Source organism: Melanerpes formicivorus, unplaced genomic scaffold (genome assembly GCF_026170545.1).
Source record: "Melanerpes formicivorus ecotype bairdi unplaced genomic scaffold, bMelFor1.0.p_v2 SCAF_2, whole genome shotgun sequence".
In the NCBI taxonomy this organism is placed as follows: domain Eukaryota; kingdom Metazoa; phylum Chordata; class Aves; order Piciformes; family Picidae; genus Melanerpes; species Melanerpes formicivorus.
Window position 1 is genome coordinate 8,325,285 of NW_027142354.1, and position 13,761 is coordinate 8,339,045.

Consider the following 13,761-nt stretch of genomic DNA (forward strand, 5'->3'; position numbering starts at 1 on the left):
TGTCCGTGTTGCTTCAGGACACAGGCCAGTTGATAGATAGGGCAGCAGGAAGCCTTTTTAGACAAAGAGAAAAGAACAGAACAAGCCTTGAACCTAGATGTTGGCTCTGAGAAAATAAAAAAAAAGAAAGAAAGAAAAAAGAATTTGAGTTCAATAACAAGGTATGTTATCTTTTGCCTGTTTAGAGAAAGGTCTGAAACTAGGACACAACAATACACTGTGAGCTGCAGGTCATGTAGAATATGAAGGATTTTTGTATGTGAATGTATGTGGGTATGATTTACCTCTAATAACCCAGCTTGGTAAACCCTCATCTGAGGGGTTTAAACCACAGCTAATTTTAGGATAGAATAGAATAGAATAGAATAGAATAGAATAGAATAGAATAGAATAGAATAGAATAGATCAGGTTGGAAGAGACCTTCAAAATCATCGTGTCCATCATCCAACACCACCCAACCAACTAAACCATGCAACCAAGCACCCTTTCAAGCCTCCTCCTGAACACCTCCAGTGGTGGTGACTCCACCACCTCCCCGGGCAGCCCATTCCAATGGGCAATCACTCTCTCTGTGTAAAACTTCCTCCTAACCTCCAGCCTAAACCTCCCCTGGTGCAGCCTGAGACTGTGTCCTCTTGTTCTGGTGCTGGTTGCCTGGGAGAAGAGACCAACCTCTGCCTGTCTACAATCCCCCTTCAGGTAGTTGTAGAGAGCAGTAAGGTCACCCCTGAGTCTCCTCTTCTCCAGGCTAAGCAACCCCAGCTCCCTCAGTCTCTCCTCATAGGGCCTGTGTTCCAAACCCCTCAGCAACTTAGTTGCCCTTTTCACCATGTTCCCCTTTCCCTGCTTGGTAGATTTCTAAGCACATCTAAGAGGTGGTTTTCCCACTCATTCAGAACCATTCTATTTACATGGGTTATTCATCTTAAAGAATGGCAATGTATTCTGAAAGGAAATTTACCCTGCTCATCAAGACAGTAAGCATTATGCAACCTGAAGTATGTAGACAGACGTGGAAAAGCAAGGAATGGTTATTACAAATCATTATCCTGGCAATGGTCCAAAGCCCTTAGGGCTTCAGCTGTTAACACTGGTAGAAGCTTCCATGTAACTAATGCACATAAGTTACCAAAACCAATAATATAGCTATGTAAGTCAGCATTGTGAAAATTAGCATTGGTTTTCTGGCAGTGCTGGGAAATTGTCTAGCCCACTGCATACAATGTGGAAAAAAATGCTATACAAATACAGAGAGAATATACTATCACACAAACACTAGAGGACACTGAGTAGAGGTTACATCAGTAATCATTTATAAACTCCATCTGACACATGCCTTAATAGAAAAGCCTGTGGAAGTGGAAATGGAAGCATATAATAAGAAAAACTCCCTCATCATTTGAAATACTTTCAGTTTCAATATAATCTTATTTACATTACATCGATTTTTTTTAAGACTCCACTGCATAATTACCATCACAGTAAACAAGCAGTAATGATTTCTTTCCCTGGTTTTGTGTTAGAAATAAGAATAGGAATACAGACAAGAGTTCCCTCGGGTAACATGGTTTAATCAGGTTGGTTTTTAAAAGGCCTTTTTCAAACAGATCAGAATAGCCTGAAATGTGTCAGAGAAAGCTTATACCTACAATAAGCCTTTAATAATATTTCACAGCTGATTTCTTTTTGAATTAATTTGTCCTTGAGCAAAAGGACAGAGTCAGTAGGACCCTTGCATGTGTTGGTAATGGGCATAACACAAAAGAACTGTAATCACTGTACTAGCACCTGGTTGCAATATTGAAAGGCAGAAAGGAAGAGCAATGGTGGAAAAGAGGCAAGAATTAGCCAGGAGAGTCCACTGGCACAGTCCAGGCTCCCTGCTGATTTAACATAGACCACGTTCTCTTCTCCTTGGAATATGGACTGTCTCTGTTCAAGTTCATTGGTTTAAAGTGAAGGGAGTTATTTCACATTTAACTGCCTTGTGCCATTTGTAACCCCTCAACGGAATCTCACCCAGAAATTCTCTTTAAACCTGGAAAAGGTCAGACATGGAACTCCTTCAGCCTTTCTTATTAAAATCCTCCTGCCTGGTTTCATTGTAGGAAAAGAGGCAGTGACCTTACCTTTAATCACATCACAGACTCTTCTGCTTTAACTTACTTAAAAGACTCCCTGTGCAGGGTAGCTTTATCCAAGGAGTCTTTCGCCAGACAACACTCTTTAAAAGCAGCATGCAAAATTTCTCTCTTGCTGCAGACTCCAGCTGCTGAGTAAGCAGCCTCTCTGCTGCCTGCAGTAAGGAGACAGAGAGAGAGGTCTGGTGGGATCTGTGTTCAGCCAAATCTATCCCATATGCATGTAAAACCTAATGGAAATCAGTGTGAGGCCCTACAGCTGTGCAGGAGTACATGTGATTTACGGCAAGGCAAAGGATTTGCAGAATCCTCCATCTTCGCTGCTTTCATTTTTTAACGCTTCAGCCTGAGCAAAGTTAATCTTCTTAATGAAGTAAAATGGAGGAGTAATTAGCCCCTCTGCCTGTGCAAATGTTTCATCAAAATGCCTTTGCTGGGTTTCTGAAGTGCACAGGACTTCAATTTTCATTTGGTGTTTGAATTACCCTGTTTAAAAATGCAGCAGATGTAGCATGAAGAAATGTTTCTGCTGTGAGCTCTGTGCTGAGGCTCTGACAAATGCCTTGTCACATTTGCTCTGCTTTGTACTTGGAAAGAGTCTTATTTGTTTGCTTTTATGTTCCTACAACTCTCTCCCTTTTCTTGTGTGTGCACCATTTCAAGGCAGAGACAGTTCTGTCAGGGATCACCAAATCACCGAATCACAGAATCACCAAGGTTGGAAGGGACCTCAAAGATCGTCAAGTCCAACCTCACACCACAGACCTCATGACTAAACCATGGCACCAAGTGCCTTGTCTAATCCCCTCTTGATCGCCTCCAAGGATGGTGACTCCACCACCTCCCTGGGCAGCCCATTCCAATGGCTAACATCTCCCTCTGTGAAGAACTTTCTCCTCACCTCTAGCCTAAACTTTCCCCTGGTTCAGCTTGAGACTGTGTCCTCTTGTTCTGGTGCTGGTTGCCTGGGAGAAGAGAACAACCCCTTCCTGGCTACAACCACCTTTCAGGTAGTTGTAGACAGCAATAAGGTCTCCCCTGAGCCTCCTCTTCTCCAGGCTAAACAATCCCAGCTCCCTCAGCCTCTCCTCATAGGGCTTGTGCTCAAGGCCTCTCACCAGCCTTGTTGCCCTTCTCTGGACACATTCAAGAGTCTCAATGTCCTTCCTCAACTGAGGGGCCCAGAACTGGACACAGGACTCAAGGTGTGGCCTAACCACTGCTGAGTATAGGGGCACAATGACTTCCCTGCTCCTCCTGGCCACATTATTCTTGATACATGCCAGGATGCCATTGGCCTTCTTGGCCACCTGGGCACACTGCTGGCTCGTGTTCAGTCAGCTGTCAATCAGCACCCCCAGGTCGCTTTCTGTTTGGCAGCTCTCCATCCACTCTGACCCCAGCCTGTAGCTCTGCATGGGGTTATTGGGGCCAAAGTGCAGCACCCGGCACTTGGATTTGTTAAATGTCATCTTGTTGGACTCTGACCATCTGTCTCAGAGCAAAACTTTCTTTCTGTGTTCACCTTTTCTCCGTAGGTGTCATGTGCATCTGAACGATAAATGAAAGGTCCAAAATCTGCCTCAGAAAAGCCCCACCTTGACCCTTTAATCTCCACCCTGGCAGTTTTGCTGCCTTCCACTCTGTGTGCAGCTGCCCAGCACTACACTCAGAATTATGTTGTTCATAATACACTGGCATGCCTCGAGGCAAACCAAGGTTTCTTCTGCTTGAAAGACCCACTGAATTGTTCACCCCCTGATCAGGAAAACTCCTTAAGCCAAATTCTTATTTCTAAAGAGAAAGCTAGGTGCAGCTTAAGGATGGAAGAAGGGTGGTCTTGTAGCTGTGGGACAGAAGGCCAAAAATAATAGAGTCATAGTTTCATAGTTTCACAGTTTCATTCAGGGTTGGAAGGGACCACAAGGATCATCTAGTTCCAACCACCCTGCCATGGGCAGGGACACCCCACACTACATCAGGCTGGACAGAGACTCGTCCAGCCTGGGCTTAAACACCTCCAGGGACGGGGCCTCGACCACCTCCCTGGACAACCCATTCCAGGGTCTCACCACTCTCATGGTGAAGAACCTCCTCCTCACATCTAGCCTGAATCTCCCCACCTCCAGCTTCATTCCATTCCCCCTAGTTCTATCACTACCTGAGATCCTGGGAAGTCCTTCCCCAGCCTTCCTGTAGGCCCCCTTCAGATACTGGAAGGCCACAATTAGGTCACCTCGAAGCCTTCTCTTCTGCCGACTGAACAGCCCCAACTCCTTCAGTCTGTCCTCATAGGAGAGGTGCTCCAGCCCTCTGATCATCCTTGTGGCCCTTCTCTGGACCCGTTCCAGCACCTCCACATCCTTCTTGTAATAGGGGCTCTAGAACTGGACACAATACTCCAGGTGGGGTGTCACCAGGGCTGAGTAGAGGGGGAGGATCACCTCCCTCGACCTGCTAGCCACACTTCTCCTGATGCAGCCCAGGATCTGATTCCTACTTCTTTAAATTATTTTGGAAGGACAATGTCACCTCTCTGCATCTCAGTTTCTGTGAAACACAGACATACTACTTAGTGTTACTACTAATCTGTTCAAATACTACAAGACTACATTGCAGCATTTTAATGAAGAACCCTTCGTTTCTCATGAAGTCCATGGGTCTCAAAGCTCAAGGTAGGAAGCAGAGTCCAGATGTGCACAATAGCCTAGGTCCACAGAGTTATGGATTTTGGAGAATGCCTCTCTCCAAGGGAAGCAGCCTCCTACATACAGACCCATTTAGCAGTGTGAAACACGTAAGCAAAGTTAGGGGGAAGGAAAGAGTGGCTTACTTTGGTGCTTCTCTGGCTCTCCCAGGAGCAGGACTCAGCCTCCTGAGGAGTGATCCCTCGCTGGAAAGGGTGGTCGCTCAGGCAGGTTTGGCACAGAGGAGGGTCTAGCTCTGAATCCGCTGGAGGTAAATGCATCACAGTGGACCCCGGGTATTTGAGGTTGGTGTGTGGGTGCTTTTCAACGCTGACCATTGGGCTCTTAATCCACCTTCGTACCTGCCAACACAGAAAAAGGTTATGGACTCTCTTTGCTTTATGGCAGCACCTAGCATAGTGCCACAGGGTTTCTGATGCAGATAAAGGCACCGATTGAGGAAAGTAATCAGGTACCATACCGAGTCAGGATCATTTTTCTATAGGAGAACGTACTAGGCCATGTCAGGGTTCATGTGTGAACACGCACCACAGCCAGGGTCTTTATGCTGGGAAGAATTTACTGATCTGTTTAGCTACAACACAAAATTCAGTCTTTATAAAGCTGTAAATATATACACAATAGACTGCTAAGAAGAGTAAGACAACTACACAAAGCAAGCACCCCAGCCTAAAGAGCTCAATTCTCCCTGTGGAGAGAAAGAAGCTGTTTTTGCAAGTATACCAATTGTAATGCCATAAGCTTTCTGCAGTCCTTTCTCAACAGCAATATCTTTTATTTCTTCTCCAACTCCATACACTATCTTAGCCTTTTCTGTGACTCCCATCACCACTTTCAAGAGTCAGTTTCTCATGTTGACTTGCCTCCTGCCTGCCTTCCCCGGCTTTCTCCTTGTCTCTGCACCTTCTCAGCTAGGACTCAGTGCACTACAGTAGGAAGGACTATTTATGAGCATAATATGCTGCGCTCCCAGGGCACAATGTCATCTGTGTGCACTTTGTTTGCTCTGCCTTTCAATTCTGTGACAGCCTGTTTTCTGCTGTGTGAACTGAAAGTATTGGATTTTCTAATAAGGTAAATGAGGAGTCAGAGACCTTTCAGAACATTTTTTCCAAGTCATTTCGTACTGTGATGAGATCACCTTATGAGCTGTGCTATTTTTGCACTCACTCTGACCAAAACTCTCTCATCTGATTGTGATAGATAGGGAAGGATCAGGATAGGTTTCACCAGCCCAGAGAATAAAGGGCTGAGACAGCCAGAGCTGACAGCCCAACCAGCCTGCTACTGACAGGAGGCAACCTCTTTGCTCTGTGAGCTGAATCTCCTATCTGTGCAGGGGAGTGGCGAAGGGCTGCAAGGCATTCACATCAGGGTACACAGTGCTTGTCTGCTTCTGCTTCTGCAGGAAAAAGCCAGAAAAAGCGCTTGTCCTCAGCATTGCCATGCTTCATTAGGAAATTATATTTGCCATCAGAGGATGCTTTGCATCAGGAAAATAAACATTTAATGTTACATTAGTCATGCCAAGTGTTTGATTAACAGTGGAGGTCTGTGTTGCAGCAACCGGTTACCAGGATCACATATGATAAACAAACAGAATGAAACATGTCTAACCAGCCTTCTGCTGGTGACTCCTCTATGAGTTATACACCTGCAATTGCCCTGCTGCGCTGACCTGATGGAAATCTCCAGGCTACGGAAACTGCGCTTTCCTCTCTGTGTAAACCAAGCAAATAGATGTCCTTCTATGGGCAAATAGGCACTTCCCACTGCATTCCTCACTTCCATTTTTTTATAAACCTCATTTAGGGTGGATGATGTTAGCTCCTCCTTCCACGCTCTGCAGCATCCCTACAGTGTCAGCCCCGCTTTTGCTCCCTATAGTTGATGCTGTAGCTGGCAGGTGCCATGTCTGCATGCTTTTGTAAGTAATTCTGCAGAATTGAAACACAAGTGGTTAAAGTTCTAGGGAATCATTTTTCCTGGATGTTAAAACCACTGTATGTGTTTTACTGAACCTCTCTGCTGTTATAATTAGAATCATAGAATTGTTAGGTTTGGAAGGGACCTCAAGGATCATCTACTTCCAACCTCCCTGCCATGTACAGGGACACCTCACACTAGATCAGGTTGCTTGGAGTCACACTCAGCCTGGTCTTCAAAATCTCCAGGGATGGAGCTCCCACCGCTTTCCTGGGCAACCTGTTCCAGTGTCTCACCACCCTTATGGTGAAAAACTTCTTCCTAACATCCAATCTGAATCTACCCATTTCTACTTTTTTTCCATTTCCCCTAGTCCTGTCATTACCTGACATCCTAAAAAGTCCCTCCCCAGCTTTCTTTTAGGCCCCCTTCAGATACTGGAAGGCCACAATTAGGTCTCCTTGGAGACTTCTCTTCTTCAGACTGAATAGCCCCAACTCTCTCAGTGTGCCATCATAGGAGAGGTGCTCCAGCCCTCTAATCATCCTTGTGGCCCTTCTCCTGTCATGTTCCAGCATGTCCAGATCCTTCCTGTAATAGAGGCTCCAGAAGTAGATGCAGTACTGCAGGTGGGGTCTCACTAGAGTGGAGTAGAGGGGGAGAATCGCCTCCCTCGACCTTCTGGCTGTGCTTCTCTTGATGCAGCCCGGGATGTGATTGGCTTTCTGGGCTGCAAGTGCAGCCTAAGTTCCTTACTAGTGCAGTTCTGCGAGTGCATTCCTAAGCTCCATACTAGTGCAGAGAGATTGTTGGCTCATCCTTTTTCCTATCCTGACCTTTTTTTCTTCTTGAGCCTCAGGCTAATGAGTTGAAGTCACAGGGGGGGAAGGGTTATTTTCTTCAGATTTCATTTCAGTAAACATATTTTGAAACTGATCTTTTGACTCCAGCAGGTTTTAAACACACTCACATTTGCCAAGCATAATTGATTCTATGATTGTTAAACACATAATTAAATACACTACTATTACCAAGTAAATTAATGGTTGTGTGCCTTGATCTAATTCCAGAATCTGGTATGTTGAAAAGAATAATTATATTTCTGGTCAAAAAAACATGCTTGATTTTCCAGTGTGGTTTTATTATGGGAAGCATAATGTTTAATGTTTTTTCTGAGAGGATTAAATTGCTTCATTGTGTCCTTTTTAAACCAGGCCTGGTGATCAATTGTTTTCTGACTTGGTTCTACCTTTCGTTCTTGATATCCTGCGTCTCCAGTCATGTCAATGTGGGTGCACACAGTGTGCAAAAGTGTGCATGAAAGAAGAATCAAATAGGCAGCAGGGAAGGGCCTAGGCTATAATGAGATGAAGTTTTTCTTAAAAATTCAAGGGTCATGGCCAAATCTTTCACTTGAGACTGGTTGATTGCATGGAGCATCCACTCAGGCAGGAATTCAGATGCAAATCTGGGGTTTAGATTTCATTAAGACTCAGTGAGGTTTGGGTTTATGATTTCAGGACATTTGCAGTGACACAGTTAATCAATAATTTCTGTTGTGGCTTTACCTGTTGTTTCACTGTCTTGTGTTCCTATTTGCAGATATCCAGTCTGCCTGCCTATTAAGGAGCATCCAAAACATGGCCTAGGTACTGCTGATACAGCAAAATCCATCAAATTAACTTGTAGGCCTACCTTTTATTGGCTATGTAATATACATTCATCAGCATAATGATCATAAATTAAAAATTACCCATAAATTAAAGATTACCCTCCAGTGCTTTACCTTGTGTGAATGGTAATGTTGAGTAAAAGTAACAGAGTGTGCATTTTTATCAAGCTGCACACACCCAAGTGTAGGTGATATCTTCTGGCTCTAGCACCGGCAAGTGCTCCCTTAGTTCAGGGTGCATCCTAAACAATTTTTCTTACTATTGTTTATTCCAGACTGACCCCTACTTTTAACTCAGGTGCACAGGTTTTTCTTGAATGAGTTTTTGCTGATTTAAAGTATTGGATGAAAAGGATGCTTTCAAAACATAGGTCCATATTATTTGTACATTGCAGCCTGTACCAAGAGATGAAGAAGGAGTACGGTTATGAACACCGCTCTGTTCAGTGCAGCAGGGGGTTGGGGAATCTAACGTGGGAATACTTCAGGAGTAACTAGCTTTGATGCTGAATGGACAAGAAGAATTTTTTTATTTAATGGTTGGAACCATTTCAAATAGGTTAGCACACCCACAGGTCAAATATGCTGGCAGAGAAAAGGCTTTAAACAATTCTGTTTTCCCTTTGTTGGATTGGGTAAAGTTCGGGTTCACAATACACGCAGCCACATTTGCTCAGTCCAGGATGCCATGCTGACTCAGTGAAATACACACAATATTTCAATAAACTTACATGAGTCACTCTGATAAGTAATATATGATCTACAAGCATTGACAGAAACCCAAGGCCTGCAGAGCTAAGCCCAGGGAATTTGGTTTTCTTCTTTCTGAAGTGTTTGCCTCTGACCAAGGCACCAAGCTGGGGTTCTGTGCCACCTGCCTGCGTGCCCAGACCTGACCCACACCTGCTTGAGGGAGTTGAGCAGGGGTTGTCACTTTAGTGTGTGCCAACATGCCACACTGAGAGCTGTCACGGAAGCATAGAATCATAGAATTGATAAGGTTGGAAAAGACCTCAAGGATCATCAAGTCCAACCTGTCACCACAGACCTCATGACTACTAAACCACGGCACCAAGTGCCACATCCAATCCTGTCTTGAATACCTCCAGGGACGGTGACTCCACCACCTCCCCAGGCAGCCCATTCCAATGGGCAATCACTCTCTCTAAGAAGAATTCTTCCTAACTTCCAGCCTAAACCTCCCCTGGTGAAGCTTGAGACTGTGTCCTCTTGTTCTAGTGCTGGTTGTCTGGGAGAAGAGAACAACCCCCTCCTGGCTACAACTACCCTTCAGGTAGCTGTAGACAGCAATAAGGTCTCCCCTGAGCCTCCTCTTCTCCAGGCTGAACAATCCCAGCTCCCTCAGCCTCTCCTCGTAGGGCTTGTGCTCAAGACATGTTTGTTATGTTTAGAACTTGTCTACATCAATGTGTTAATGTTCACTGATCCAAGAATGAATTAGGTAAATGCACAATCAGTTTTTGTGTAGACATTTTTTTTTCCCCAGAACTGACATGGGATTGATTCATTCAGTAGCTATTTCCTTCATTTATCTAAATTAAAAAATCAGATTTTATTCTGGATTGAAAAGTCCATGATAACTTTAATGACATCTAAAGAATTTCTACTTTCATATCTTCAGCTAATTCAGACCAAGATTCCTCAGTATTCCTCTGCAGGCAAACCCTACATTTGCCTTCTGAAGTTGATAGATCATGCAAAGTTGCATGCACAGAAGAGTATGGTAATTGTTATGAACACTCTGAGTGGAAAATTAAATGACTCACCACTGATTTTCAACATGTATCCCTATCAAAAAACATTGAAAATATTGATTTGAATCTGGAAGTGTGAATTGGCAGTACCTTTGTTGCAGCAAGGCCAAGAGCAGACTTCTGGAGAAAAACAGCTTTCCTGGGCTTAGCTTTGCAGGTCTCAGGTTTCTATTGATGTTTCTAGTTTATATACTGCTTTTCAGAGTGACTCAGTTATGTTTATTTAAATGCTACCTGTATATATTAGTCACTGAATTGTAAGTCTACACTATAAGCTTTTTATCTAGCTTTAACCTTGATGAACTTCATACATTTTTGCATGTTTAATATTTACATTTACACTAGACAAGTGCCTTAAATTTGTGGCTCTGTTTGACTTGGACTATCTTAAATGTCAGTAAAGATTTCAAAGTGCAAAGCTTAATTTCTTTTGAATGTGCTTCCACTAAACAACTCCCACATTGAATTATATGAAGAGAAGAGAGAAGAGAGGAGAGGTTCGGAGAGGTTCGGAGAGGTTCGGAGAGGAGAGGTTCGGTTCGGAGAGGTTTGGAGAGGAGAGGAGAGGTTTGGAGAGGAGAGGTTCGGAGAGGAGAGGTTCGGAGAGGTTCGGAGAGGAGAGGTTCGGAGAGGTTTGGAGAGGAGAGGAGAGGTTCAGAGAGGAGAGGTTCGGAGAGGAGAGGAGAGGTTTGGAGAGGAGAGGTTCGGAGAGGAGAGGTTCGGAGAGGAGAGGAGAGGAGGGGAGGGGAGGGGAGGGGAGAGGGGAGGGGAGAGGGAGGGGAGAGAAGGGGGAGGGGAGGGGGAGGGGAGGGAAGGAAGAGAAGAGGAGAGGAGAGGAGAGGAGAGGAGAGGAGAGGAGAGGAGAGGAGAGGAGAGGAGAGGAGAGGAGAGGAGAGGAGAGGAGAGGAGAGGAGAGGAGAGGAGAGGAGAGGAGAGGAGAGGAGAGGAGAGGAGAGGAGAGGAGAGGAGAGGAGAGGAGAGGAGAGGAGAGGAGAGGGGAGGGGAGGGGAGGGGAGGGGAGGGGAGGGGAGGGGAGGGGAGGGGAGGGGAGGGGAGGGGAGGGGAGGGGAGGGGAGGGGAGGGGAGGGGAGGGGAGGGGAGGGGAGGGGAGAGAAGAGAAGAGAAGAGAAGAGAAGAGAAGAGAAGAGAAGAGAAGAGAGAAGAGAAGAGAAGAGAAGAGAAGAGCAATTTTGAATAAATTTCATATAGTTTCTTCCCTGACTGACAAAGACAGCTTAACAAGGAGCAGACATAGTTTTTTATTTGTATGATTGTACGAGCATTGTATGATGCTCAGATACCAAAATTCTAGTTCATCATACTTCATGACAATGTAAGGAGTATTTAATTATTTAAATAGACTTTTTAAAAATATATATTCTTACTATGATATCCATCTTCCAATTAATAAACTAGAGTCTGCTCCTAGCTGCAGGAAGCAGTTCTGTTCTGAACTGCTTGTGAAGATTTCCGTACTTTCATTTCCAAAGCAAAGCTCTTTAAACACCCTAGGTGACTTCATCCACCATTACAGAGTGTAGGCAGCTGACTCTTTAAGTGTCTCTGAAATAATTTGAGCAGGACAAAGCAGAACAGAAAGTGCTCCCAGTTTCTCTTGTCCCATCATAATTAGTCATGATGTTTCTTTATGCCTTTTTTTCATCAACTACTCTTGTCTGCTAGAAATTACTTCAATTGCACAGCTGCCTGTTGTAGAGTGCCCAACAGTTTCTGGTCAAGCTGCAAGGGCATTTATGTGATTCATTGTTCCCACACTAATTCTTTGAAGATGCAACCTCTTAGGCCTGTGCAGATGGACATAAGTTTGCTTTGCTGGTTGTGTGCACTGAGCAGCTGCCAGTCAGTTGTAGTGCAGTAGCTGCACATCAGCATCCTGTCACGCTCAGAGCGAGTGCCTCTTGCTGCTTTCTAAGGCTGAGCGAGAGATAATCTGCACCCATCCATGTGGACAGGCATGAGATTTGTCAAACACTGTATTACTGCAGTTAGCTAGAAGTTGATTCAAAATGTTTCAGGGAATACTTGTTTGGAAAGAAAAAAATGCAAAGCAAGAAAAAGATAATTTACCAAAATTATCTGTGAAAGAAGACCAGCTTTAATACATCCAGTAACATAACTTCTGAAAAGAGTGAGTCTTGAAGATGCCAAAGCAGCTCATTTCAACATTTCCAAATATAAATGTTCCACATTTCAAGTCAAATGATGTGGGATATTTTTTAGCTTTGAGATGGCACACTTTGTTTGGAATAAGTGCAATCAGCTTCACACTCACAGACCTTCATGGCTGGGAATAAAGTATACCTCTGCACTCTGTTGCTTTTGTTCTTCTGGTTTTGGTGGACCATCAAAGGATCTTTACAACTAGCCAAAATTGTTTGGTGTTTCTTCTATTTCTTGCAATGACCACAAACAAACTGATGAAAATTTTCCCCATTCTTCCAAGGTAAGTGAATTCAAATAAAAAAGTGGTGTACACCCTTCTAGAATCATAGAATCAAAGAGCTTGGAAAAGACCTCAGAGATCATCAAGTCCAAACTATTACCTAACACCTCATGACTAACTAAACCATGGCTTCAAGTGCCACATCAAGTCCTCTTTTGAACACCTCCACAGATGGGGACTCCACCACCTAGATATCAGCCTTCTCATTAATCCCAAACTAAATAGAACTGTGACTGTTCTTAGAGAAGAGTTCAAGCATAGCCTAAAATATTACTGAAAGATGCACAATTTTCTTTCCAAATGACTTTTAATATTTTCCAACTCTTGTTTGCTCTGCTTTCTTTGTTTGCTTTACTTCCTAAAACCACGATATCCAACAGTGATCATCACTCAGACTAGAAAATTTCCAGATGTGATGAAATGAGATTTGCTGAGTTCCAGGGTTTTTTTCCATTCCTGGCTTTCCCTCTTATGTAATAGCCAACAGATACAGCTTTTAATTTCATATGGCTCAGTTGTCAATGGCATCAGTCAACTCAGCACATTTGATACTTTAATCAGGTATTCATAAGCCAGTTCCCATCACTGTAATCAAGAGCAATATTTTCCGTGAGAGAAACAACAGCCTAAGGCTGCTACCAGTGCAGATGTGGCTTTTGCTGGAAGGAAAAGGTGCAAATTGGCACCAGTGGCCGTCCTGGTGTGACCTTTCTGGCTTTGGAGATCCTGGAAAGCCCCAGTGCTTCTTACAACACTAACAAGCTTGTTTAATGACTTCCCAGATGAAGGTTTTGCTCTCAAGAGGGGTGAACACATTGAAAAGGAAAAGGCACCTTTACACAAGATATCTAATGTCTTGCTTTTAGGCATCTCTTGCCAAAGGAATTAGGCTCTGTGGATTTAAGAGTCACTTTACTTCACTAAGTCTCAGTGCCTGGTGCAGACTACTGACTTTAGCAGGATTTAGCCATACAGTGTGAATATGCATATTGTGGACCAGTAAATATTGATGTGAAAGAAGAAGGGCATAAGTTTGTTGACAAATTTTATAGGCCATTAGATATCTAAAATTGG

General features: G+C 44.0%; 1 protein-coding gene and 1 long non-coding RNA gene across 3 annotated transcripts in view; one reads left to right on the forward strand and one right to left on the reverse strand.

Annotated features, from left to right (window-relative positions):
- LOC137446873 (uncharacterized) overlaps window positions 1–8,690 on the forward strand; it is a 59,328-nt gene extending 50,638 nt beyond the window's left edge. The window contains exon 3 of the long non-coding RNA XR_010988743.1: window positions 8,379–8,690. This is a non-coding gene — a long non-coding RNA (uncharacterized lncRNA). The remainder of the gene's footprint in view (window positions 1–8,378) is intronic.
- The window catches only part of SGK1 (serum/glucocorticoid regulated kinase 1), a 123,679-nt gene that overhangs the window by 57,049 nt on the left and 52,869 nt on the right, over window positions 1–13,761 (reverse strand). For both annotated transcript variants that reach the window (XM_068149871.1, XM_068149861.1), the window contains exon 2: window positions 4,976–5,191. In XM_068149871.1, coding sequence (XP_068005972.1) covers window positions 4,976–5,191 — 216 coding nt within the window. The remainder of the gene's footprint in view (window positions 1–4,975; window positions 5,192–13,761) is intronic.